The 26,031-nt window shown below is 41.7% G+C and overlaps 1 protein-coding gene across 1 annotated transcript in view; it reads left to right on the top strand.

The window, feature by feature from the left end:
- LOC126278973 (uncharacterized) overlaps window positions 1-22,689 on the top strand; it is a 66,525-nt gene extending 43,836 nt beyond the window's left edge. Inside the window, exons 3-4 of the mRNA XM_049979268.1 lie at window positions 10,574-10,810; window positions 21,683-22,689. Coding sequence (XP_049835225.1) covers window positions 10,574-10,810; window positions 21,683-22,030 — 585 coding nt within the window. The 3' untranslated portion in view covers window positions 22,031-22,689. The remainder of the gene's footprint in view (window positions 1-10,573; window positions 10,811-21,682) is intronic.
- Window positions 22,690-26,031: the final 3,342 nt, after the last annotated feature.

Consider the following 26,031-nt stretch of genomic DNA (forward strand, 5'->3'; position numbering starts at 1 on the left):
ATGCGACCATCATGATACTGTAATTAGAACCTGGATTCACCCGGAAAAAAAGACGACGTTTTGTCATTTGTGCACCCAGGTTCGTCGTTGAGTACACCATCGCAGGCTCTCCTGTCTGTGATGCAGCGTCAAGGGTAACCGCAGCCATGGTCTCCGAGCTGATAGTCCATGCTACTTCGAACGTCGTCGAACTGTTCGTGCAGATCGTTGTTGTCTTGCAAACGTCGCCATCTGTTGAGTCAGGGATCGAGACGTAGCTGTACGATCCATTACAGCCATGCGGATAAGATGCCTGTCATCTCGACTGCTAGTGATACGAGGCCGTTGGGATCCAGCACGGCGTTCCGTATTACCCTCCTGAGCCCACCGATTCCATATTCTGCTAACAGTCATTGGATCTCGATTAACGCGACCAGCAATGTCGCGAAACGAGATACCGAAATCGGGACAGGCTACAATCCGACCTTTATCAAAGTCGGAAATGTGATGGTACCCATTTCTCCTCCTTACAAGAGGTATCACAACAACGTTTCACCAGGCAACGCCGGTCAACAGCTGTTAGTGTATGAGAAATCGGTTGGAAAATTTCCTCAAGTCAACACGTTTTAGGTGTCGATACCGGCGCCAACCTTGTGTGAACGGTCTGAAAAGCTAACCATTTGCATATCACAGCATCTTCTTCCTGTCGGTTAAATTTCGCGTCTGTAGCACGTCATCTTCGTGGTGTAGCAAGTTTAATGGCCAGTGAATGCTTCCGTGCACCCCTGTAACTTCATTATCACTGTGTACGGGACGTAGACACAGACAGTTTTCGAAACGAAAGTACATATTATCCTACAAACATTTTGGCTTGGAAGACATGGAGTCTGTAGCACGTCATCTTCGTGGTGTAGCAATTTTAATGGACAGTAGTGTATTTGCGATCAGACTAACTACTACACTGAAGGTCAATTTTAAACATTAGAAAAAAGCAAAGGTGGTAGCTTGTTGCACAGCAGAAGTCCGTGTCTGAAGCCACGGGGAAACAGCGATCGCTACCAGCATGTTAAGTACAAACTTCATAGGAGCACTCAAAGTGCTGAAAGGTTGGAGCTTACCTAGGCTGGCCATTAGCGGCACGGGGCCGGCGCTCCAGCGATCGACTGAGAACCCTCCCCCTGGATACAAAAACATAGATTTTTAAGGAATAGTAGCGGCGTATCATTTCTCCCTTCGTATAGTACAGCCACCAATCCACCGGCACTTAACAAGCTTCGGCCAGTCCGGCAAGTCGTTTTGCACCCCCAGGCCATCTCTGGTCAACACATTGGATTCCCCCCATACTCCTGCTGGTTAGGTAGGGATGCTTCGGGATTTTACATTAACAAACTCCAAGTTTGGTATCAACAGCGTTCAGGTGAAAAGTTCGCGTCACTGCCACTCCTATTATGGCCAGCGACAACAGTGTTTAACGCCCACTTGCTCCCGACGTCCGCCATTCTGTGAGTGGGGGCTGCTGTAGTAGCAGCCGAACCTGTGTAAACCCACTAACGTTGCAGCTCTCAGGAGCAAGTATCAAGCATGCTGCCTCTGCTAAGACGCGCCTTTTCGTGGCCATTTTCAACTCTGACGCCTTATGACAGCGTGTCGGCGGTGGATGGAGTTACCAGTCAATTCTCCAAAGTGAAATGTCTCCCCTGCGACAACTGCCCAGAGCATCTGTAATTTGCACGGCTCTAGTGTTACTATTTATCTCCGGTAACCTAAACGCTATCGCTTTTGCCTGCTCTCTGCATTGTCTCTTATTTCCTAAGTTGATGGCTCCAAATAGCAACGTACGAGTCTTTTTAATCTGCCAAGAAGTTTCATATCAGCGCACACTCCGCTGCAGAGTGAAAATCTCATTCTGGAAACATCCCCCAGGCTTTGGCTAAGCCATGTCTCCGCATATAGTTTCTTCCAGGAGTCCTAGTTCTGCAAGGTTCGCAGAAGAGCTTCTGTGAAGTTCGGAAGGTAGGAGACGAGGTACTGGCGGAATTTAAGCTGTGAGGACGGGTCTTGAGTCGTGCTTGGGTAGCTCAGTTTGTAGAGCACTTGCCAGCGAAAGGCAAATGTCCCGAGTCTCGGTCCGGCACACAGTTTTAATCTGAGAGGAAGTTAAGAGTCTTTATGTCGTGGATACATGACAACCACCTCTTCACTTAGCTGTTGGTCTACACATGATGACAGCTTAAAAAAAAGAAAGAGCAGACTTTGGCCAAACCCAAACCTTTGCCGCAGGGTATATCGTGATTCATAATCCCGAATCGTTTCCAATCTTCCACTGTTCAGTTGTGACGGTCTTCACACCACCTTAAGTGTAAATTAACATTACCCAAAGAAATTAGGGGCTGCTCGACCGTTGTAAGCCTTTCCCTTTAGTTCCCTACGCAGTCATTCCGCTGGCTTGATTTCTGGTAGCACTTTGGAACTCACGTGTGATTTCTTCCGCCAGTTTCATGTGATCTTTCACAACCACTCTCTGCAATGCTTGATAGTCCATGCCTGCCTCGTCTCGGTTTAATTTTGATTGTTCCCTAGCGTTTCCACTACACAGCCACGTCAATAACAGTTCGTCTTGGGCAGCTTTAGGAGAACTGAAATGATCGATTCGTTTCTCGGGTGACATCCAGAGACTAGTACACATTCGAAGTCATTGACCTCTTCTGACCGACCATTTTGAAGTTACTGACAGTACAGTACTCCTCACCTCCTTTTTATAATGCTGGCTCCTCCTCAAATGACGACTAATGGTCAGTCCTTCGCTACATATGGGTGTCTGGTTACTTCTGTTGAGACAGTGTGCAATAAACCTCCAGGTATCGGTTCTACTCATGTTCTCAGATTAACAGTTCGCGGTAGGCACCAAATTAGTCGAGCGCGGTGAGCAACTCGCTAGTTAACCGCATCTGCTGACCAGCTCCTTCTTTCTCTCTCTTTTTTTAAATTCTAACTTGTGTGATTCTTCCCACGACTTTCTCTCCTGTGCCTGTGAAAACTTCATCTTAAAGCAGCACTTACACCCAACATCCTCTATTATTTATTGGATAGATTCCATTCTGTGTTTTCGCCTGCAGCTGTTTCTCCCTTTAGCTGCCCACCAGCGCACCAAGTTATTCCTGATAAACATGTCCTATCACCCTGTCCCTTCTTATCGTTAATGTTTCCCACATGCTTCTTTTCGCGCCTGTTCTGCGGACAATCTCCTCATTTCTTACCTCACCACATCACCTAATTTTCAACATTCTTCTGGAGCACCATATCTCAGACCCCACGATCCTCTTCGGATTTCCCCACAACCCATGTTTTAGTTACACAAAAATGTTGTGTACCAGACGTACATTCTGAGAATTTTCATCATCAAATCAAGGCCAAAGTTTGATAGTTGTAGACTGCTTTCTGCCAGGAATGCCCTCTTCACCTGTACTAGTCTGCTTTTTGTGTTCTCTTTACTTCGTCAGCATATATTAATTTGGTTGTATGACTCCGCAAGTCACCTGACGTTGTGCGGCAGAGGGTACCTTGAGTACTTCTATCGGTTGTCCCTTCTATTGCAGTCTCGTATTGTTCGTGGAAAGAAGGATTGTCGGTATGCCTCTGTGTGGGCTCTAATCTCTCTGATTTTATCCTCATGGTCTCTTCGCGACATATACGTAGCAGGGAGCAGTATACTCCTTGACTCCTCGGTGAAGGTACGTTCTCGGAACTTCAACAAAAGCCCGTACCTAGCTACTGAGCGTCTCTCCTGCAGAGTCTTCCATTGGAGTTTATCTATCATCTCCGTAACACTTTCGCGATTACTAAATGATTCTGTAACGAAGCGCGCTGCTCTCCGTTGGATATTCTCTCTCTCTTCTATCAACCCTATCTGGTATGGATCCCATACTGGTGAGTAGTATTCAAGCAGTGGACTAACAAGCGTAGTTCCTTTGTTTTCGGATTGCATTTCCTTAGGATTCTTCCAATGAATCTCAGACTGGCATCTGCTTTACCGACGATCAACTTTATATTATCATTCCATTTTAAATCACTCCTAATGCGTACTCCCAGATAATTTATGGAATTAACTGCTTCCAGTTTCTGACCTGCTATATTGTAGCTAAATGATAAGCGATCTTTTTTTCTGTGTATTCGCAGTACATTACACTTGTCCACAAATAAGATTCAATTGCCATTCCCTGCACCATGCGTGAATTCGCTGCAGATCCTCCTGCATTTCAGTACAATTTTTCATTGTTACAACCTCTCGATACACCACAGCATTATCTGCAAAAAGCCTCAGTGAACTTCCGATGTCATCCACAAGGTCATTTATGTATATTGTGAATAGCAACGGTCCTATGACGCTCCCCTGCGGCACACCTCAAATCACTCTTACTTCGGAAGACTTCTCTCCATTGAGAATGACATGCTGTGTTCTGTTATCCAGGATCTCTTGAGTCCAATCACACAATTGGTCTGATAGTCCATATGCTCTTACTTTGTTCATTAAACGACTCTATCGAACGCCTTGCGGAAGTCAAGAAACACGGCATCTACCTGGGAACCCGTGTCTATGGCCCTCTGAGTCTCGTGGATGAATAGCGCAAACTGGGTTTCACACGACCGTCTTTTTCGAAACCCATGCTGATTCCTACAGAGTAGATTTCTAGTCTCCAGAAAAGTCATTATACTCGAACATAATACGTGTTCCAAATTCTACAACTGATCGACGTTAGAGATATAGGTCTATAGTTCTGCACATCCGTTCGACGTCACTTCTTGAAAACGAGGATGACCTGTGCCCTTTTCCAATCCTTTGGAACGCTACTCTCTTCTAGAGATCTACGGTACACCGCTGCAAGAAGGGGGGCAAGTTCCTTTGCGTACTCTGTGTAAAATCGAACTGGTATCCCATCAGGTCCTACGGCCTTTCCTCTTTTGAGCTATTTTATTTTTTTCTCTATTCCTCTGTCGTCTATTTCTATATCCTCCATTTTGTCATCTGCGCAACAGTCTAGAGAAGAACTACAGTGCAGTCTTCCTCTGTGAAACAGCTTTGGAAAAAGACATTTAATATTTCGGCCTTTAGTTTGTCATCCTCCGTTTCAGCACCATATGCTCACAGAGTGTCTAGACATTTTGTTTTGATCCAGCTACCGCTTTGACATAAAACCAAAATTTCTTACGATTTTCTACCAAGTCAGTACATAGAAATTTACTTTCGAATTCATTTAACACCTCTCGCATAGGCCTCCTCACACTACATTTCGCTTCGCGTAATTTTTGTTTGTCTGCAAGGCTTTGGCTATGTTTATGTTTGCTGTAAAGTTCCCTTTGCTTCCACAGCAGTTTTCTAACTGGGTTGTTGTACCACTATGGCTCTTTTCCATCTATTACGATCTTGCTTGGCACATACTCATCTAACGCATATTGTACGATGGTTTTGAACTTTGTCCACTGATCATCAGCACCATCTGTACTTGAGACAAAATTTTTGTGTTGAGCCGTCAGGTACTCTGAAATCCGTTTTTTGTCACTTTTGCTAAACAGAAAAATCTTCCTACCTTTTTTAATATTTCTATTTACGGCTGAAATTATCGCTGCAGTAACCGCTTTATGATCGCTGATTCCCTGTTCTGCGTTAACTGTTTCAAATAGTTCGGGTCTGTTTGTCACCAGAAGGTCTAATATGTTATCGCTACGAGTCGGTTCTCTGTTTAACTGCTCAAGGTAGTTTTCAGATAAAGCACTTAAAAAAATTTCACTGGATTCTTTGTCCCTGCCACCCGTTATGAACGTTTGAGTCTCCCAGTCTATATCCGACAAATTAAAATCTGCACCCAGAACTATAACATGGCGGGGAAATCAACTCGAAATATCTTCCAAATTATCCTTCAGGTACTCAGCCACAACAGTTGCTGGGCCAGGGGGCCAATAGAGACATCCAATTACCATGTCTCAGCCTGCTTTAACCGTGACCTCCACCTACACTTATTTCACATTTCGGATCTCCGTCAATTTCCTTCGATAGTATTGCACTTCTTATCGCTATAAACACGCCCTCCCCCTTCACTGTCCAGCCTTTCTCTGCAGTATACATTCCAGTTTTAGTTTAGAATTTCAGTACTGTTGACATTTGGTTTCAGCCAAATTTCTGTCCCTAGTACTATGTGGGCATTGTGACCGTTTATTAATGACAGCAGTTCTGGGACCTTTCTATACGCGCTCCTGCAGTTTACTATTAGCACATTAAATTTACGCACCAACTATACCGTAGACCGGCACCCTTGTTAAGGTGGTTCAGTCACGTTTTGGAGTGGAATCGTGCTGGACATCCCTTGTGCCAATACATGGGAAGATGACTGGTGTATCAGGACCACGTCTTTGCATGCATTGTGGCTCCGTTTGGTGAACATACTGAACATTCATGATGGACGACAATGCACGCCCCTTCGACGAAGTCTTTGTGACCCCCATATTCTCCAAATCTCAGCTGAATTGAAAATGCATGGACCATGCTAAAACGAGCGGTTGGCAATCGTTCTGTTCCACCAGAGACCACATAGACACCGCTGTGAGGAAATGATGTCCTATAGGCTTATCTGGAAAATTTGGTAAGAAGTTTGTCTAACCGCATTCAAAAGTGTATGCAGTTACGAAGAGGGCCAATTGGATCATAAAGAATGCATTAGGGTTCAAATAATGCTCTGAGCACTATGGGACTTAACATCAGAGGTCATCAACCTAACTAACCTAAGGATATCACACACATCCATGTCCGAGGCAGGATTTGAACCTCCGACCGTAGCGGTCGCGCGGTTCCAGACTGAAAAGCGCCTACAACCACAACGGTTGACATGCATTATGGAAGACGACTGTTAGAAGAAACTGTAGTGTTGCAATGGAATCTTTTTAAGGATTTGCTTACGTATTTTTTTGTGTTTAACAAGCGAAAATATGTTTATCTTCTTTATTTTCGTTATCTTGTGTTGTAACTGGTAGCACAAAACCATTTTGTTTCTTATTGTGTACAGTGCTGCCTATAAACCATATGCGACATTTATTTTGACCACTGTATGATCAGTGACAATATATTAATCAGTTCACCATGATGTTGACGTGTGAGGCTATGAGATGGGAAATAATAAATTTTTCTTATCCAATATCTTCTTTCAAGACATCGGATAAAGAATGCAGAGTTGCCTCCCTACACACACCTCGCTGCGCGTAGCGGGCATGGAATCTTGTCTTCATTCTTGCTGGCCAGCCGGTGCCTCTTTGCTACTGCTGCCATGCATCTGCCCCCATTTCCCCGTTATATAACACATGGACATTCTTTGCGTAACTTCAGGTTGACTCATGCTGGCAACAAGACACGGGTGACCTATTTCATTTGTGTGCGCACGTTTACAAGGAATTCCTTGAGTGCGAGGTCTCAAAAGGCCATTGATGTTTACACCATTCGACACCCCACATATTGTGTACCACGCAATCACAATATTGACTGGTAATGGCAGCATTGGGCATGACTGGAGCTATCCATTCATGACAACATCATGAGGCTACAGAGTCTAGTTGAACTCATTAGTCAACGAGTAATTCAACAGTGCTAAAGTGCTAGTGGTGTTGATACACAGCAGTGCAATGGCAACCATAAACAAAGCAAAGATTGAATTATTTCTACAACAGTTGCCGAAGTTGACATTTCGTCAGAAAGGAACCAAAGAATTTTCAGGATTACATGATAGTGACCTACTAAGTTACGTACATCAAATTAGCGACATAGATTACAGTGATTTCAGGGGAAGTGGTGGGTGATTGCGAAAAAAAAAAAAAAAAAGAAAATGGCTCTGAGCGCTATGGGACTTCACATCTGAGGTCATCAATCCCCTAGAATTTAGAACTACTTAAACCCAACTAACCTAAGGACATCACACACATCAATGCCTGAGCCAGGATTCGAACATGCGACCGTAGCAGCAGCGCGGTTCCGGACTGAAGCGCCTAGAACAGCTCAGTCACAGCAGCCGGCGTATCAAGTTCGACTACCAACAATGCCTTAACGCTTTCGTGTGCAGTTATGCTGATTTTTAATTTCGATGTAAATTGGGTGGAAAGATATTCATTGTGCTGTGAGAAGTCGGGGAGAGGTGCCCTGCCCTGTGCGATTCTTCCTTGCGTGGGTGGTGTGAGCACTGCTTTTGGCCAATAGCTCGTCAAAATAACTTGCTATTCTTGATCCCTGGTCTGCGTATAAAAATTATACCCCCTTGGAGCAAACTAATCTTCCCGAAAAGCGTGTGACATCGCAATTGATACCACCTGGAACCGCTAGACAAATTCAGTCTGTGAGTGGTTGTTTTTTCCGTGGCTATAAAACACACAATCACACCATCTGCAGTTACTCTTAAAGGATAGCCACTTTCACGAAAAGCTCCATGACAGACTGTTTTGCAATTCGGTTGCATGCCATTTCATACCATCAGTTCTCGTCGCCCCGTTACACCAATATGATTCTATATGCGTTCCTTACGAGTCCTGCACTGTTTTTAACTCTCAAGGTCTTCCCCTTCGATAATGATGGTCCGAACCTTTGTGATCACTGTGGGGCGCCATTTTTTATCGTCTGTTCATGGTATAAGCTAATGGTTGTTTTGAACATGTCTTCAGTGTAGGTGATGTCGATTTTGTAATACATACACCCCGAAGAAGGTTGATGTCTGCACATCCCAGACGTTCATTTTTTCGCCCTGCTGATGCACATGGTGAGTCATTAGGAGCTAATATTTTTCCTGTCATAATTGTTAACACAACACTTTCAAATGAGCGTTACTAAAGATTGAACTTGCGACCTCGCACTCAAGGGATTCTTAGAATAGGATTCTGAAAACATCCCCCAGGCTATGGCTAAGCCATGTCTCGGCAATATCCTTTCTACCAGGAGTGCTAGTTCTGCAAGGTTCGCTGAAGAACTTCTGTTAAGTTTGGAAGGTAGGAGACGAGGTACTGGCAGAATTAAAGCTGTGGGGACGTTTAATCTGTCCATAAGGGCTCAACTTGACGAGAGAGGTCAAATTTTAACCTTAGTTCTACTGTATATACGAAGACTGAAGCAAAAAATCAAAATATGTACCAAAACCAGGACTCGAACCCGAGCCTCTTCTGCTTACTAGGCAGACGAGCTAACCCTGAGATTGTGACTTTGCACAGCCGCACGGACTACACTAGCGGCCAGTGGGCTGAGGAGTGAAGGGGAATCTGGATTGAAAAGGGAGTGAAGGGAAATTTGGACTGAGGAGGAGGTAGGCGTGCTTGGGAAGTCTGTGCAGTTGTCCAGTCACAGTGCTGGGGTAGAGTAGTGGTTAGTGCAACTGCTTAGTGAGCAGCAGAACAGGGTTCGAATCGCTGTCTTAGCACAGATTTTCATTTGCAGCTTCAGAATGCATGTGTACATCATAGATGTTCTGACACTTCAGAAGACTCTTGTAACCACATATTTTCATTTCATTAGTTTGCTTGTGTGAGTCAGAGTATTTTTGTGATGTTGGAAATACGGAAGCGCGCGATCCCGCCCGCCTGCTTTGACCTATGACGCTACAAATATGGCGGAAACGACCATACACCACGATTACAATATGGAGCATATGAAGTCGTTACGTACACATTATGAGGACGAAAATACATCAAAAAACAAACACACAAACGTTCCACAAAAATCCTAGTACTAACGGAACAAGCGCGGGAAATAGGGGGTTTTTGGGTGGGGACAAACTAAATATAAACAAATTTAGACATCCACCCCTATACAAAACCACGCAAAACGACGAAAAAACCAACATCACAAAACACCCCAAATACCACTAAAGACAATATCATGTGGAATCTAACACTTCCCTTGACCTATATAGCTCAACAGCAGCTCCCGATCTCATAAACTGGGATCGAACACTCCCCTTGACCTATATAATTCGACAGCAGCTCCCGATCCCATAAATTAGGACCTAACACTTCCCTTGACCTATATAGCTCAAAAACATCTCCCGATATCAATACCAACATTCACAGCCACACTTTGGGATCGAACACTTCCCTTGACCTGTTATCCTTACGAGATCTCCACATACAGCCGTCCCTGGTCCGAGAAGCCGGAACTTTAAGTAAGCTTCATTTCTTCACGACATACTGAACACTTCACGACTTCATCCAAAAATCCGAATAGTTGAAGAAATGTTATTAAAGACAACGCACTGTTCCCCATCATAGCCGACAAGCAAAAACTGTTGGCCCTGTCAGTCATATCCATACCTACCAAAGACCTAAAAAAATCAATTTACCAAAATTCACACACGACGCCACACTCGCAAACTAAACCAAAAACATCACCTAACACACCACCAGAGAGCACCACCGATAGCATCGGAACGACACCTACAAACACGCCACTCTCACAAACTAAATTCCGCGCCGTCGTGACGTCACACACCACAACAGCCTTACGTCACGGGTCAAAGCCGACGGGTGGAATCGGACGCTTCGGTCGACTCGTGATGTTTCATATCTCATTGACATCAAGGTGAGGAAAGAGGAGGTGGAGGTGGAGAAGCGGCTACCCGCCGGCATGGAGCACCCAGGGCTGCTGCAGCTGTGGACCAGCGACAACGCTCAGCGCCGCTGGCGCTTTTTCACCTGGCTGGTGGCCCCCTACGCAAAACCGTCTCTTCTGGAGGAGCTCGACCCACAGTTCCTGGTGGTGCCTGCTGCGGCGCTGCTGTTCCTTAAGCACGAGGCACGCGTCCTGCACGACCACGAGGTGAGACAGCTACCTATGTTTTGTTCTACATAGAATTTGGTGTCCCACACTGATGGCCAGTTCTGTTCGCTTGGAAATCTTTGTAATATATTGATCAGATAGGGTTGACATGGAGACGGAAGAGCCAAAAACCAACAGAAGTGAAAACCATTAAAAAAAATGTCAACTCAAAATTAAACAGAATGTGGTTCATGGTTTATACAGGGTGTCCCTGGAGGACGCCATTCCAAGCAAAAAAAAGTCTTGTAAACGTGGGCTCTAAACTGCACACCCTATTGTATGTTAACCGGGGACCTAGAAACGACGGAGGAGCTCCGAACCCGCCGCAGCTGCAGTGGTCCACAACCCCACGACGACTACCGTAGTCAACTTCGCCCCTCCGCCGCCCCACACCGAACCCAGGGTTATTGTGCGGATCGGTCCCCGGTGGACCCCCCCCCCCCCCCCCACGGAACGTCTCACACCAAACTAGTGTAACCCCTATGTTTGCGTGGTAGAGTAATGGTGGTGTACGTGTACGTGGAAAATTTGTTTGCGCAGCAATCGCCGACATAGTGTAACTGAGGCGGAATAAGGGGAACCAGCCCGGATTCGCCGAGGCAGATGGAAAACCGCCAAAAAAACATCCACAGACTGGCCGATTCACCGGACCTCGACACAAATCTGCCGGGCGGATTCGTGCCGGGAACCAGGCGCTCCTTCCCGCCCGGAAAGCCGTGCGTTCAACCGCACCGCCAACCGGACGGGCTGCATACCCTAAGAGATACAGCATTTCGTCTCCGCTGCTGTGAAACACATCTCTTTTACTAAAGGCGTGCTCATAGTTCTTAAGGTATGCATTGTAGAGCCCATATTTACTGAACTTTTTGCTTCGTATCAAGATTCCTATCATTTCCGAATACTGACCATTCTTCCTGGGACACCCTGCATGAACCACTTTCTATCTAATTTTCATTTTGGCATTTTTCGTAGTGATTTTTGTTTTTGTAGGTGATTCAGCTGCCCTACCGATGTTTTTATCTAGCATGATTTTCCTATTCTCTTGCTCGCTATGTGAAAACTATTTTTCCTACAGAAAAAAATAAAAGGACCCTTTTGTAGGATATTTAATGTAGTTTGATTTTGTAGTGCGAACGTTGTCGCTAGAGGCAGCGATTTTCAGGTTATTCATGAAAAATGTACAAAAGTGACCTACAGTTGCAACCCCACGCCCACTTTCAGCCCCCTCCTGGCAAATTTCTAATACAGTTATGAAGCTCGAAAATAATGGAGGGTAGAACCAGCAACTCTAGTTTCAAATATTTTTATTTTCTTCCGTTATCCCTCACAGTTATCTCTTTGTGTCGACTGGTTTAGGACTACCACATCCATTTTCAAAGCGTAGCCTTAAACGAAAGTGTTGTCATACAGTCCACTAATTTATATATGAGTAACAAATGTTGTGTGCATCGTTAGAAAGCATTACATGAATATAACATGTGTATACTTCATATGAGTATATATCTTGGCTTCCTTCCAGTCGAACACAAGAAGTAATGTTGTTCATGACACCCACTCCCAGCACTTTACAAAAATTTGGGACTGGGTGAATTATTTCCCACATTAGACCTTTTTTGGTCTTAAATAAATGCTTAAAATGGTTCAAAATGGCTCTGATCACTACGAGACTTAACTTCAAAGGTCATCAGTCCCCTAGAACTTAGAACTACTTAAACCTAACTAACCTAAGGACATCACACACATCCACGCCTGAGGCAGGATTCGAGCCTGCGACCGTAGCGGTCGCGCGGTTCCAGATTGAAGTGCCTAGAACCGCTCGGCCACTCCCGCCGGCTTTGGTCTTCATTTACTGGCCTTATTACACCACCGGCTTAGTCGAGCACTGTCAAATTGTAAAATTGACATTTGTGTAAATTTTGCCTAACAGTTTTATGAATTTTAATAGCATAAGATAGACAATAAGATCGTTATATTTGTCAGAGCTTCTCATTACGAAACCACTGTGCTTATAGGGCCGGCAGAAGTGGCCGAGCGGTTCTAGGCGCTACAGTCTGGAACCGCGCGACCGCTACGGTCGCAGGTTCGAATCCTGCCTTGGGCATGGCTGTAGTAGTAGTAGTAGTAGTAGTTTTATTCATCCGTAGATCTCTTTTTACAAGGATATAGGACATGTCAAAGTATTTACAAGCTTAGATCAATTTACAATAAGCTAATTCGTATACACATATATTTACAGACTTCTAGTTAGAGACAATCATTAGATTTTACTCCTGGTATACAATAATTTATTTACAAATAACTCATTAAATAATGTAATGCCACACTATTCACTCATATTTCACTATCAGTCACTGCACACACTATACACACATTGTTTCATAACACTTCACTCACTACATACACACACACACACACACACACACACACACACACACACACACACACACACACACACAGGTGATCCTTGGGCCATTTTCTGTACTGCAAGTTCCCATTTGCTATCCTGAAAAACTGAGTCAGCATCCCTTCATAATGAGTGAGATGTTGAGCTCAGAAAGAGGAAGAGGTGTTAGTATTGTGCTATGCATAGCTTGAGGGGAGAGTGTCTCTAGAAAGGAAAAAAGAAGAAAAATAATAAAGTGATGGTGTTATGTGGAATATTGGATGTTTTATAATCATCATTATTATTATTATTTGTTTGTATAACATTTTTTTATCAAACCCCTACTCTGCTTTATCTAAGTAATCCTTCAATGTATAAAATGTATTGCATAACAGGTACTTTTTAGCTGCCTTCTTAAATAAGTGTATTTTTGAAATTTCTTTAATCTCTTTTGGTAATTTATTGTACAGTTTTATTCCTTGGTAGAAAATGCTGTTTTGAGTTTTATGTTTATTTTTTCTTGGTAAATGTAAGTTGAGTCTATCTCTTGTTGCATGGTCATGGACAGAGCTGTTTGTGCAGTAATTGCCAATGTTACTTTTGATGTGTACAACTGACTGGTAAATGTGTTCACATGGAGCAGTTAAAATTCCCAGTGTTTTGAATAGATCTTTACAATGAGCTCGACTACTATTTCTGGTTATTATTCTTATGGCTCTTTTCTGGAGTTTGAAAATTGTGTTCATATTTTGTGGATTTGTTCCCCAAAAAAGAATGCCATAGCTAAGAATTGAGTGTACATATGAATAATATGTAACTAAAAGACACTGCATGTTACACACAGATGATTCTAAGGGCATAACATGCTGATGACATTCTGTTTGCAAGTACCTTTGTGTGTTCGCACCACTTCAGCTGAGAGTCAATATTCATTCCTAGAAATTTTGCATTTGTTACACAGTCTATAGAGGTGCCATCTACATTTAATTTAACATTGTCATTTTTCCTCTTCAAACTGAAGTTCATGGCATTAGTTTTCTTTATGTTTAATGTCAATTTGTTGCTTATTGACCAATCGTAAACTTCCTTGAGAGTTTCATTTGCTTTCTCGGTGAGGAGTTCTCTTGTTCTCTCAGTGACTATAATATTGCTGTCATCAGCGAAGAGAATTTTCTCACCATGAGTAACACTACTGGGAAAGTCATTGATGTATATCAGGAATAGTATTGGTCCTAATATGCTACCTTGTGGAACCCCTATATTAATATGTTTTGGTTCTGATAAGTATTTTACTAAATGTTTAGATCTATTTGAAGTATGTGTTATCTCTACTCTTTGTACCCTATCTGTTAGGTATGAGCGAAACCAGTCATTAGCTTCCCCTCTTATTCCTAATGCTTCTAATTTATTTAATAGAATCTTGTGGTCGACTGTATCAAAAGCCTTAGAAAGATCCAAAAATATGCCTGTGACACACTCATCTTTATCAAGAGCATTAAGTACAACTTTTGTGAATTCTACTATGGCTGACTCCGTATTTTTGCCACTTCGAAAACCAAACTGTGATTTGCTTAAAAGATTGTATTTATTCAGATAATTCATTAATCTGTCTTTCATAATTGCTTCTATTATTTTTGAGAATGCTGATAGCAGGGAAATGGGCCGGTAATTTTCTATGTCTTCTGCATTACCTTTCTTAAGCAAAGGTACAACTCTTGCCTGTTTTAGCTGCTCTGGGAATGTCCCTGATGTGAAGGATTCATTTATTATATTTGTTAATGGGCCTTGTATAATCCCTATGTGTGATGTCCTTAGGTTAGTTAGGTTTAAGTAGTTCTAAGTTCTAGGGGACTGATGACCTCAGCAGTTAAATCCCATAGTGCTCAGAGCCATTTGAACCATTGTGCTTGTAGGGCTTAAGTTTGGATCGAATTGTCAACGTAATTAGTTTTAACGTAACGTTTACAAAAGTCGGTTATCTTTCATTAGTCTCAAGGGCATGTTTGAGTCAACAATGTTAACGAAATAGCCGACTAAACTGGTCCCATAATAGTCTAATTAATAGAGACCAAGCAATGTCGAATATCGGGAATAATTCGGGTAGTCGGAAAATGTTGTACAGTTGTAGGAGGGGGTGGAACGAACAATTAGATTTCCTGACTGATGAGGAATGAGTGTGGAGGTGAAGGTGCGTTTGGAGGTCTTCTTGGATAAGTCGAAAACTGTGCCCTCCAGGGAAAATACGTTCCTGTACAAAGTTTAACTACATTAAATTTTCTTCAAAAGCGTCTTGTTCAGTTTTTCTGTAAGAATAACAGTTTACGCACGCAAGCGAAAGACTATGAAAATATCGCACGAGGTTGAAGGCCAGAACTAACATTTCGGGTTGCATAAAACAACTTCGGCAGAGGTACCTGAATCACCTAAATACAGTGTGTCGCAGAAGATGAAAACCCCCCTTATTTCATAAACGGTTCAGGATTGCGAATAGTACGCTGAGGGGCCGTAATTTTGTTGGCTGGTTCATCCTCTTAACGCTTTTACTAACCAAGGCACTCAATCGCATTTTTAAAATTATTTCTTGCTTTTATATTTTAAATTGACTATTGCACAATTTTAACGGCATTGGAAAGCTGTTTAAACGACAAGAACAGTCATAGAAGGCTTGTTAAGGTTGGCATTGGTACTTGGGTCGTTGTATTCCTCTTCAAGCTCTTCCACTGTTCACTTGTTTCCACAGAAGCTTTTTTTGTAAGCAGCGGTAGGCCAATACGCACACATTGAGCTAGTTTCGCCATGTTGCTTCTGATGCATATAGTTCCATTTACAACCGTAGATGACCCTGTTATACGTCGTGTCAGGTAGGGCTCAGAGGAAATATGTTTTATCGTAATAGCGTAGCCCTTGCAGCATATAACAGCAGAATCTGGCATGAGAGCCCCACTTCGAGATGTTTACATGGCAGTTGCCTTGTTTCTCAGTTTTAACATTTCTCAATACCTCTGCGAAAAGTCTCATAGCCAACATTTACGTGTCTGTACTCGTCTTTTGAAAAAGCCTTCGAATGCCTCTATAAATGTAGAATGTCCTATTAAAAAAAAAAAAGAGAAACAAAAACAACAACCCTTGCTTCAATATCTCGAGTGTTACTAGATTTTGAAGATTGACTAGGAAACAAAGTTATGTGCCGCTCTACATACTATCATTTGCTCAAAGCCTTGTTTTCAGATCGTGAACTATTGTCATGTCTTATATGACTCACCCTATATATCGAAAGATTGCGTTTCAATCATAAGGTGAACAAATCTGGATATGGGTTTTTCCAGGTCAAAGTATTTCGTAAGTTATTAATTAAAACTTCGTCTAGTTGAAACAAAACTACCTGTATCGAGGTATTTCGAACTTCTGCGTGGAGTGCAATATTTCAAATGCTTCATATAGTTTTTCAAAGAAACTTTCGGAAATTAGGGAGGACGGAGCTTTCATGTCAGGCTTTGCGTGATTAGTCCTTCGAAGCTACCACACACAAAACTTATTGTATCACTACAAATGAGAGGTGGTGTTGACTCTCAATGCTAGGGATACGAAGGCGTTCAATAAGTAATGCAACACATTTTTTTCTCCTACAGTTTCAGTTGAAGAAAAATGCGGAATTCGTTGTGGGACATCTTGGAACATTTCCGCTTCAGCCCCTGTTGTTTCATGAAGTTCCAATAGGTGGATGCGCTATACGTAGCCTCAAAACCACGTCTTTAAGGAGATTCGTTCCGACTAGGGAGCTCTCATTGAGTTTCTTTTGGAGGAAAACCAGAGTTTTACAGATATTCGTAGACGCTTGCAGAATGCCTACAGAGACTTGGCAGTGAGCAAAAGCGCGGTGAGTCGTTGTGTGAGGCGTCTGTCATGATTGCAGTAAGGTCACGCAAATGTGTTAGATCCCTCGCGTGCTGGCCGGAAGCACATATCTGTGACTCCTGTAATATATTCGTCGCCTGAAAAATGAGAACGAAATTCTCCTTCTCCATGACAACGCATTCACCACACAAGTCTGCGAGTCTGATAGAAGCTCACTAAACTTCATTGGACTGCTCTTGCTCATTCGCCCTACAGCCTGCATCTCGCACCATCAGATTTCCATCTGTATGTCCCAATGAAGGATCCACTCCTTAGAAAACAGTACATGGATAATGGGAAGGTTAATGATGCAGCAAGACGTTCGCTCCGACCGACACTTTGGTAGAGTGGTACCAAGCAAGGTGCCGTTAGGCCATCTCATTGAACGCAGATTATGTTGAAATATAGGGTATTGTAGCTAAAAGAGTGAGGAAAAATATGGTGTATTGGAATCCCGAAAAAGGCCAACCTGCTTTCAGAATAAAATGTTGCAACACTTATTGAACGTAACTTCAAATAGGGCAAGCAAATATGAAAACTTCTATCATACAAGAAAGCTGTTAAATTAAGTGTAAGTAATATTTTTGGTACCTCTGTAACGAGACGGCTGTATTAAAGCAATCTAATGTACACTGACAGCACCATGAAGAATTAGGCGCAACCTTACCGAACTGATACTGAAGTGTAAGGTTGTTATAAATGACTGAAGTGATTTCATAAATTCACTGTTGTTACATTGGCATACTGTCACAAAACGCAACACTCACATAGCAAAACTCAAAACGTTTGGTATTGTTGCAGTCGTACTTCAGATTTCTGCTACGAGATGCAGCAGTCTGCAGTTGTGCAAGATACTGACAAGCACAGAGAAAGCATATAATGCGCTTGAAATGCATTCACATCAGTCTGCCGTAACAGTGCAGTGATACTTCAGAACGAAATTCAACTAAGATGCACCAACTGCCAACTCCATTCCGCAATGGTGTGGGTAGTCTAAAGCTTCAGAATGCCTCTGCAATGGTAAATCAATGGGTCGGCTTGTAGTGAGTGAAGAAACAGTCGACAGCATACGGGCGAGTTTCACCGTATCCTACAGAAGTCGACGAACAGAGCAAGCAGAGCTGAACGAACCATAACCGATCTTTTGGAAGACCTTACGGAATGAAATTGTTTCAAGCCCTGTTGAAGTCAAATGCTTTGAAATTTTGGCACCGTTGCAACAGCTTATAGAAGAGGAGGGGTTTATTGAGGAACCCATCTTTAGTGATGAAACTCTGATGGTACAGGACTGCACCAGTGTCATACTGGGACTCGTCACATGGCAGGTTTAATGATTTACCTGGCGTTAAAGAAGCCAGATAGGAAGCAGTACAGAGACACTGCTTGAGAGACTGAAAATCCCATGACAGTCGGCAGACCAGCCAAACGGAACGCCCTTTTGGAGAATTCGGTTAAGAGAATGACATATGTGCATTGCCTAGGGAATGTACTAAGCGTTATACGAAATCTTACCCAGAAAAGACTGGAACTCCTTCAGATTTTTGGGCAGATTGACGATGGCTTTGATGTGGTTGCCCATCAGGACAAGGCCATCTGTGCTAATTACATGTCCCAAATTATTCGCTTCTGAAGAGAGAAAACTGTGTTTTTTCAGTTTTTAATGGAGGCCTCTCTGCGGGAGGCACTGGAAACCGACTGAAGAACTCTAAAAATGTTTCTGTCATGTAGGGTCCATCACCCATAGACAATCTGTATAAAATTGCTGCATATACACACAGCACTATTGGGCCTCTTAATGACCACCAAAGGGGTGGCCCACTAACTCAATGAAATGGGAGAAATAACACCTTAACCTGCCAATACTGCAGATTGGCCTGTACCTTGCCACACATGGAAAAGGAAATGGGGCAGAGTCCTAACCACAGTCAGGAATCCAGACCATGACAACAAATGGATTGACACCCTGTCAATTATCTGAAAGCTGAAAACAGAAACAGAAAAAAATGATGCCTAGAAATATTTTGCACCAGCAGTAAAGTGACTTCCAAAAATATAAGTTGCCATTTCACATAAGATTGTGAATTGCACTTGCAAAACAATGAACTGTTTACTGTAAGACACAACCTGATGTAGCGCATGTTGCAGCTCCATGCCACCCAAGAGCCTGTAGGTTGTCAATCAATGAGGCTGACTGTTGCTCCTGTGTCTGACATGAAATTCGACTGGCTGCCCATCCACAACCAATGTCAGCAAAATATACCAGTGCGACCCACACAGGGCATCACGGACAGCTCCAGAGCCCAGCAAAAACTCTAGGGACTCCAGTAACTCACTTGTGGCTCACCAACTGTCACAATTAGTTACAAAATGGCCTATATGATGGCATACTCCATACATGACTTCCATGTGAAGGCAAGATTGGTGAACATGCAACATGTGGCAATCGAGACAAGACCAGTGGTTCACCCAACAAGCAGAGGAAAAAACAAGAATGGACCTGTAAACAGCTGCAACCAGGACTTACAACGCTGACACAGCTGAGCTCACTGTGCTCAGCACAAGCAGAGACTGTGATGCCAGTGCATCAGAATCGTGAATGGTGTCAACACAGTGTGACATGGCAGGAGGTGAGTCCATGTGGTGTACCCCATGGAGCACTGAGCTCTGTTTACCATGCACACCTAATTGAGTCATCTGCCAGCTATCAGAAAGTGTGTCCTTTGCCACACTCTGCAGCTCATGCATGGCTGCAATCTAGGCAACGATGGCTAAAAAAAAGGGTCAGGTGAGGTTAACACCCAAGTCTGAACCTCAGATTCAGACACTAACTGGACAATCATGCCCCAAATTAGCTAGTCTACATAAGAGGGAGAACATTTGGGACACTCAAGACAACACATGTGCAAGAGGCTCTGCAAATCGGCAGAAGTGCTGGGTCCATAGTGGTTCAAAATAAACACGAGGAAAATGGAAATGAAAAATAATGGTATCACATGCATAAGAACATCCTTCATCACCATTTTAATATCTGTGCAGGTGTGACAAAACAACACCAGTACAGTGCACTATCGGTTTGCGTACTTCGCAGACTGATGCTGGCTTGATAGTAACTGGTGAACAGAACCTCATGAAAGGAAACAAAAACTCACCTTGCAAGTAAATCTGTGGGTAGCAGGATGTCCTTGTAGAGACACTGCAAGGGGCTAAAGTTAGCATATGGCTGGTATGGGTGGCAGTTGAACACTCAGCATCAGTACTTGGCACAAGGTGCAAGGTACAAGGTGATGTTTGCAGCAGTTGAACTCAGAATAAACACTGGCCTGCTCAGCTGACTACCACCTGCAGGTAAACGCCTCTGTCAGTGGATCAAACCATACTACATATCACCTGTGCCTTCTGTGGCAGGTTTCCAGACTATTCTGTTGTGCACCCATGCCAGTTCTGCCTCTGTCTCAATGCCCGTAGGCATGGATACTGAAGTTTGTGACCTCTATTGTTAAGAAATATGACACCAAGATGTATGCAAGCAGTTAAAAGTTCCTCATATGCCTGAATTACCATATATTGTGGGACTTCTGCAGTTTTACCATCTTACAAATCAATGTGGCACGGCAGTGAGGAAGTATGCAGTCAGGTGAGAGAGAGGTGCATGCAAGCGAGTATTCTAGCCAAGTGCAAAGTTCTTGGCTGTCTCTGGAATAGACTGAAGGCAACAGCTGGAGTGTCCTATTAGAGGTTACACTGAGAGTATCACCATAATCCATTGGGAACATTTGTGCACCGTAATACAGAAACAAAGATTTGCATGGTGTAGAGACAGTCAATTTGGAGATTCAGTGGCAATTTGAGGCATTAATCAATGGCCCTAGCTTCTATTTGTAGTGGTAACATTGGCACCAATGTGTCAAAAGCTGACCTGGCAAAAATTTTCTGGGATCAGCAATTTTTGAGACACATATCTCTAAGACTCCTGGAATAATGGTGTGGGGAACTATTGTGAATATGACAGGAGGACTGATTTGGAAACTCTTGTGAGTATGTGGTAATAAACAGTAATGCTAGACCCCATAATGCAGTTCACACCTTGAGGAATACATAGATCCTTGAGTGTTTCACTCAGTCCTCTGACTTGTCACCCATAGAATGGGTCTGGGTTACAATGGGGATATACCCATTTACATACAGCTCCATGCCAGCAATCTTCATGACTGACATTGCATGTGGTTCAGACATGAAAAGAAATTACTCAAGGTAACATTTAGAGGCTACTCATACCAATGATGATTAACATCAGTTCTGCATGGAATGAAAGTGTAATTATTTAATATTATGTGACTACAGGTCCACTGAGTTGGATAAAACAGACTGATGTCTCATGGTGTAATGCTTTCCATTGCCATGTGTGGTGTAGTCTCTTACATTATATCAGAAGTCTCTTACATTATATCGGAAGTAACTTTTACTAAATGGAAAATTTAGGTTATGGTGGACAAAAGGCCTAACTTCTGAAGCAAAAAATTACATACAGATTAAGTGCTCACAGCCAATATTTGATTTACAAAAAGTGGGGAGAATTCAGTATGATTATATTGCAGGTCACTGCCTTCTGTGCCACTGCTGCTGCTGTTGCCGGTCTCCCTGCGACTGGCCAGCCTGCAAACATTGTGAAAACTCCTGATGAACGGGCCATCTACCTGGCATCACTGTTCATGCGTTGTGTACTGCATGTGCTTGATGCTGCTGCCACCTGTGGGATTGCCTTTCCCAGAGAAATTGACTGTTTACCAGATGCCTACTTTGATGGGATTGTGTTTCACAATATCTGTGTCACCACACGAAATGGAAAAGATCCAAAAACTCTTGACATGTTTAATCCTCAGCATGAAGTGAAATTTGAACAGCTCATGCGGGTAATAAAATGGAATCAATCCAAAAACCCTTAATTTAGAAACCGATCAACCCACATGTTAAATAATAAAAATAATATATTACTTACATATAAAATATTTTCAGTAATTAAGCTTTGTCAAAGTCTAATTGAAACATTTATAACCCTCCTCTCCATTATTCCTAATTTTAAAGCTTCATCTCTATTCTAAAAGTGTGACAGTTTCCAGTTTTCCAAACTACTCATGTCTTGTAAGTTTTCTGTCTTGTATATCAATTACTCAATAAACACTGTATCTGTACCCAGATGTGCAATGGATGTGCAACATCTGTTATAAAGTTTATTTTATTTAGTTGTTTTGGTGGTAACAGTTGTTACTTTCAACATTCTGCATGTGGAACTGGTGGCAGTTTCCTCATTTTCCCCCTCTCTCACACATCAGTTAATCAAAATTAGAAATTTAATCAAACAAATGTTTATATTTTATAGATACATGCTGTTAATTTATTTGATATAGTTTTAGCCTCTCTCTATAACTCCAGATTTTAACTGTTACAGTCAGCAAAAAGATATTTATGAAATACAGAGGTAATAACATACAGAGATATTGTTGAGTGAAATGAAACGTTGGATTATATTTTATGTTTTTGTATTCTTATTGTAATAATATGAATGTACAGAAATGAACTTAATAAAATGAAATAATTTTTAGAACTTTATGAATCCACAATGTTATTGAAAGGGAAGTAATTAATTTATGTGGCAGAAACAAACCACAAAATTATTTACATAACTATTACTTCAAAAAGGAACCTACATCAATATAATTGAACACCATATTGTGAAAATGACAAGATGAATACAATGAGCTCATGTCATGAGAACTAATGGAGAGACCGATACCCAACAAAACAAATTCTACCAAATTCTTAAAGACATTCAAAAAGCTCTTAGCCTGAAAAGAGAGAGAGAGAGAGAGAGAGAGAGAGAGAGAGAGAGAGAGATTCATGAGATTTTCTTTTCAACTTAACATATTCATATACAGGGCAGTTCTAGAAGTCGGTCAAGGGGGGGGTGGGAATAATTGGTGGAGGGGGGTGTTGGGTGCGTGGAATATCACTTAAAAAAAGGAGAGTTGCGGTCCTCCGCTGACAAATTGGTAAATTTTGTTGTTGCTTAAAGTAGTTTTTGGTAACTATTTTGGAGTTCAGGGAAGAAACTTATTTTCGCATTGGAGATTTTATAAATTACAAACACCATTAAAAAGGTCAACTCACACCAAATAAGTTTTCATTAATTTTCTGGATACAGAAAGTGACATGAATGTAAAAACTTGAACTTGATATGAATATATATATATAAAAAAAATTGTAACAAAATTCACTGTATATTTCCATCTCCTGCCCAATTTGTCATGCTCATTCACCTCTGTTTCTTTTTACTGAATATATCAATGATATTTTCAATGTCCATATCTCTTTCTTTATGGATATTTGCAAGAGCCAATCCATTTAGCCTCACTTGTCGCATTGTGTTAATGCAAATAAGTCTTTATTCATCTCAAAGTAGAGAAGCTTCAGTCAGAAGTGCGTGAGGTAATAGGAATAGTCCCAAATATTTGAAGTAAAACATATACATTTGGAAAAAACTGGTTGTCACAGTTCTTTAATGCCTCAGTTACTGTTTCAGATCTTTTACTTTCATCAACCCACTTTTTCTTCCATAGTTTCAGCTTTCCTTTCATCAAAAGCGAAGAACTCTCCAAAAACTGTTCATATTTCTTGGATTCCTCACTGTATTTAAAACATTATGCAGGAATAAGAGCTTCAAGTGGTAATGTGATAAGAAACTCTTGGGGAAATCTTGTTTCTAGCTCAGTAATAAAATGATCCACATCAGGGAAAAATACTGTTCACCTGAAGTATTCCTTGGCATTTAAACCAGGAACATTGTCTGTTTTGGTTTGTGTTGAAATAGTTCTTGGCATTGTTATTACACTTCCAATATCTTCAGCCAGTTTATCAGCGTCTTCAAAAATACTTCTGAACTGTATTTCCGAATCCGTCCTTATATTGTTGAACACCTCAAGCACATCATTGATGTGATTTAAGACAGTTGTAAAATCCATTTAGGACTTTGGAGCTGTTCATTTAGTCTTGAAGTTACAGAGAAGCAATATGGTGCAGTTGCTAAAGCTACTACAAAGTCTCTTCTTCGGACAGTACAACTAAACATACAAGCTTTACTAGCCATTTCTGCATTGGTTTCATGACTATTTGAAAGTTCGTCAAGCAAGGTCATGAACGGGACAAATAGCTCCTTGAAAGTAGTAAGAATATCGTGCCCTTCCACCCATCTTGTTGGACACATTGCCTTCAACTTTGTTTTCTTTGACTCTGTGAATGGTAGTCATGATATAGCTTCCTCTACGGAACTTTTTCTGTATGCAGAGGCAGACAACAATGCTGAAACTGATCCTACAATTATCATCATATTTCTAACTATTGGAGTATCACAAGACAGAATTGCACAAGTTCAAAGAGTGGCTAAAACAATGGGTACAAATAGCCAATGGTTGTTTGCTTAAAATAAGAGCTTGAACTCCTTTAAATCTCCCAGCCACATTTCAGCCACCAACATAGCCCTGTCCACAAAGATATTGATAGCTCAGAAGCAGTGTCTTGAGTTCTTCATCGATGGCTTCTGCAATTGAAGAGCCAATAGTTCATTTAAACTCAGTAAAACCCAGAGAGTCTTTTTTGGTAACAGAGGTCTCTGTCAATGTGCCTAATACAAAATGTGATCTGTTCCATAGTGGTGACATCAGTTGTTTCATCACACATAATGCTAAAAAATTTAGCCTTTTTCACATCCCTTGATATTGAGGAGCGAATAGAATCACCAATGCAATGTAAGACTTCATTTTGTACTGTGTTACTTATCACAGAACTGTTTTGGCCACATGTACTGAAATGACATTTTAAATATTCATTTCTAGCATCCACACAAAAAGCCAAAAGACTCTGAAACACTCCGTGTTTTCCCCTCTAGAAGATCATCAGTTTTTTCTTCTTTTAGCTGTGGAATTAAATGATGATCATGTTGTCCTCCTAAATGCAAGTTATTTCTAGCACACAGGACTATAGTCTTTATGGCAGGCCTCAAGCATTTCCAGTTTTCTTCAATAATTGAAGATTTCTTGGTATCGAGGACGATGGCAATACTTTTTTTTACTTGATTCCATAGACCTTGTGAACTCTATAGCCTTCTCCATGGAAAATTTGTGATATTTTGTGTTTTCATGATGATGAAGATCTTCCGTAACCTTTTTGTATTTGACCAATAGTTCTTTTACCAGTGTTTTCAACACCTATAAAAATAAATTTAAAATGTTTTAGATAAAGAATTAAGTAAAGAAAAAAATAGTGCAAACAACTTACCTTGTAAGCACTCGAAATTATAGCAACATAGACATTTTTGCTGAAAAAAGAATCCTGAAATCTATTTGAATAATTATGTTTTTGTATCTGAAGTGTTTCCGTTTAAAAACAACACCTCCAAGTTATTTCTGTTTTTTACCAAGCCAGTTAAAGGTTTCATTTATTTAGATAAATGGAAAGCTGATTCTGGCACCTGAAGGAGAAAACAGAACACATGCAGTACACAATCCACCACGTAACATTTTACTGTTTGAAAGCCAATTGTACTGGCTCGTCCACTCATGCTTAAATCTTCAGTTTTGCTTCCCTTGTAATTGAGTAGGAAAAGAAAAGTTTTCAGGAGGCTTCCAAGTATTCTTTAAAACCTTAAGATTCTCATTATCATGTAAGGTGCCTTTAACAGTTCTTCCTGTATTGTATGGGTCATAATATGTTTCAGTCCTTCTGGTCTTTCTTCCTGTGAATTAAATATGCTTTAAATGTCAGTATTACACACAAGTGGCTCAACACCAAAGTATATAGCGTAATTTACATATTTAAATAATTTTAGTTTATTATGACCACTAAAAAGTCACCATTTATCTTCCAAAACATTAACATTACACCATATTCCTTG

This window comes from Schistocerca gregaria, chromosome 6 (assembly GCF_023897955.1).
Source record: "Schistocerca gregaria isolate iqSchGreg1 chromosome 6, iqSchGreg1.2, whole genome shotgun sequence".
NCBI classification, from domain to species: domain Eukaryota; kingdom Metazoa; phylum Arthropoda; class Insecta; order Orthoptera; family Acrididae; genus Schistocerca; species Schistocerca gregaria.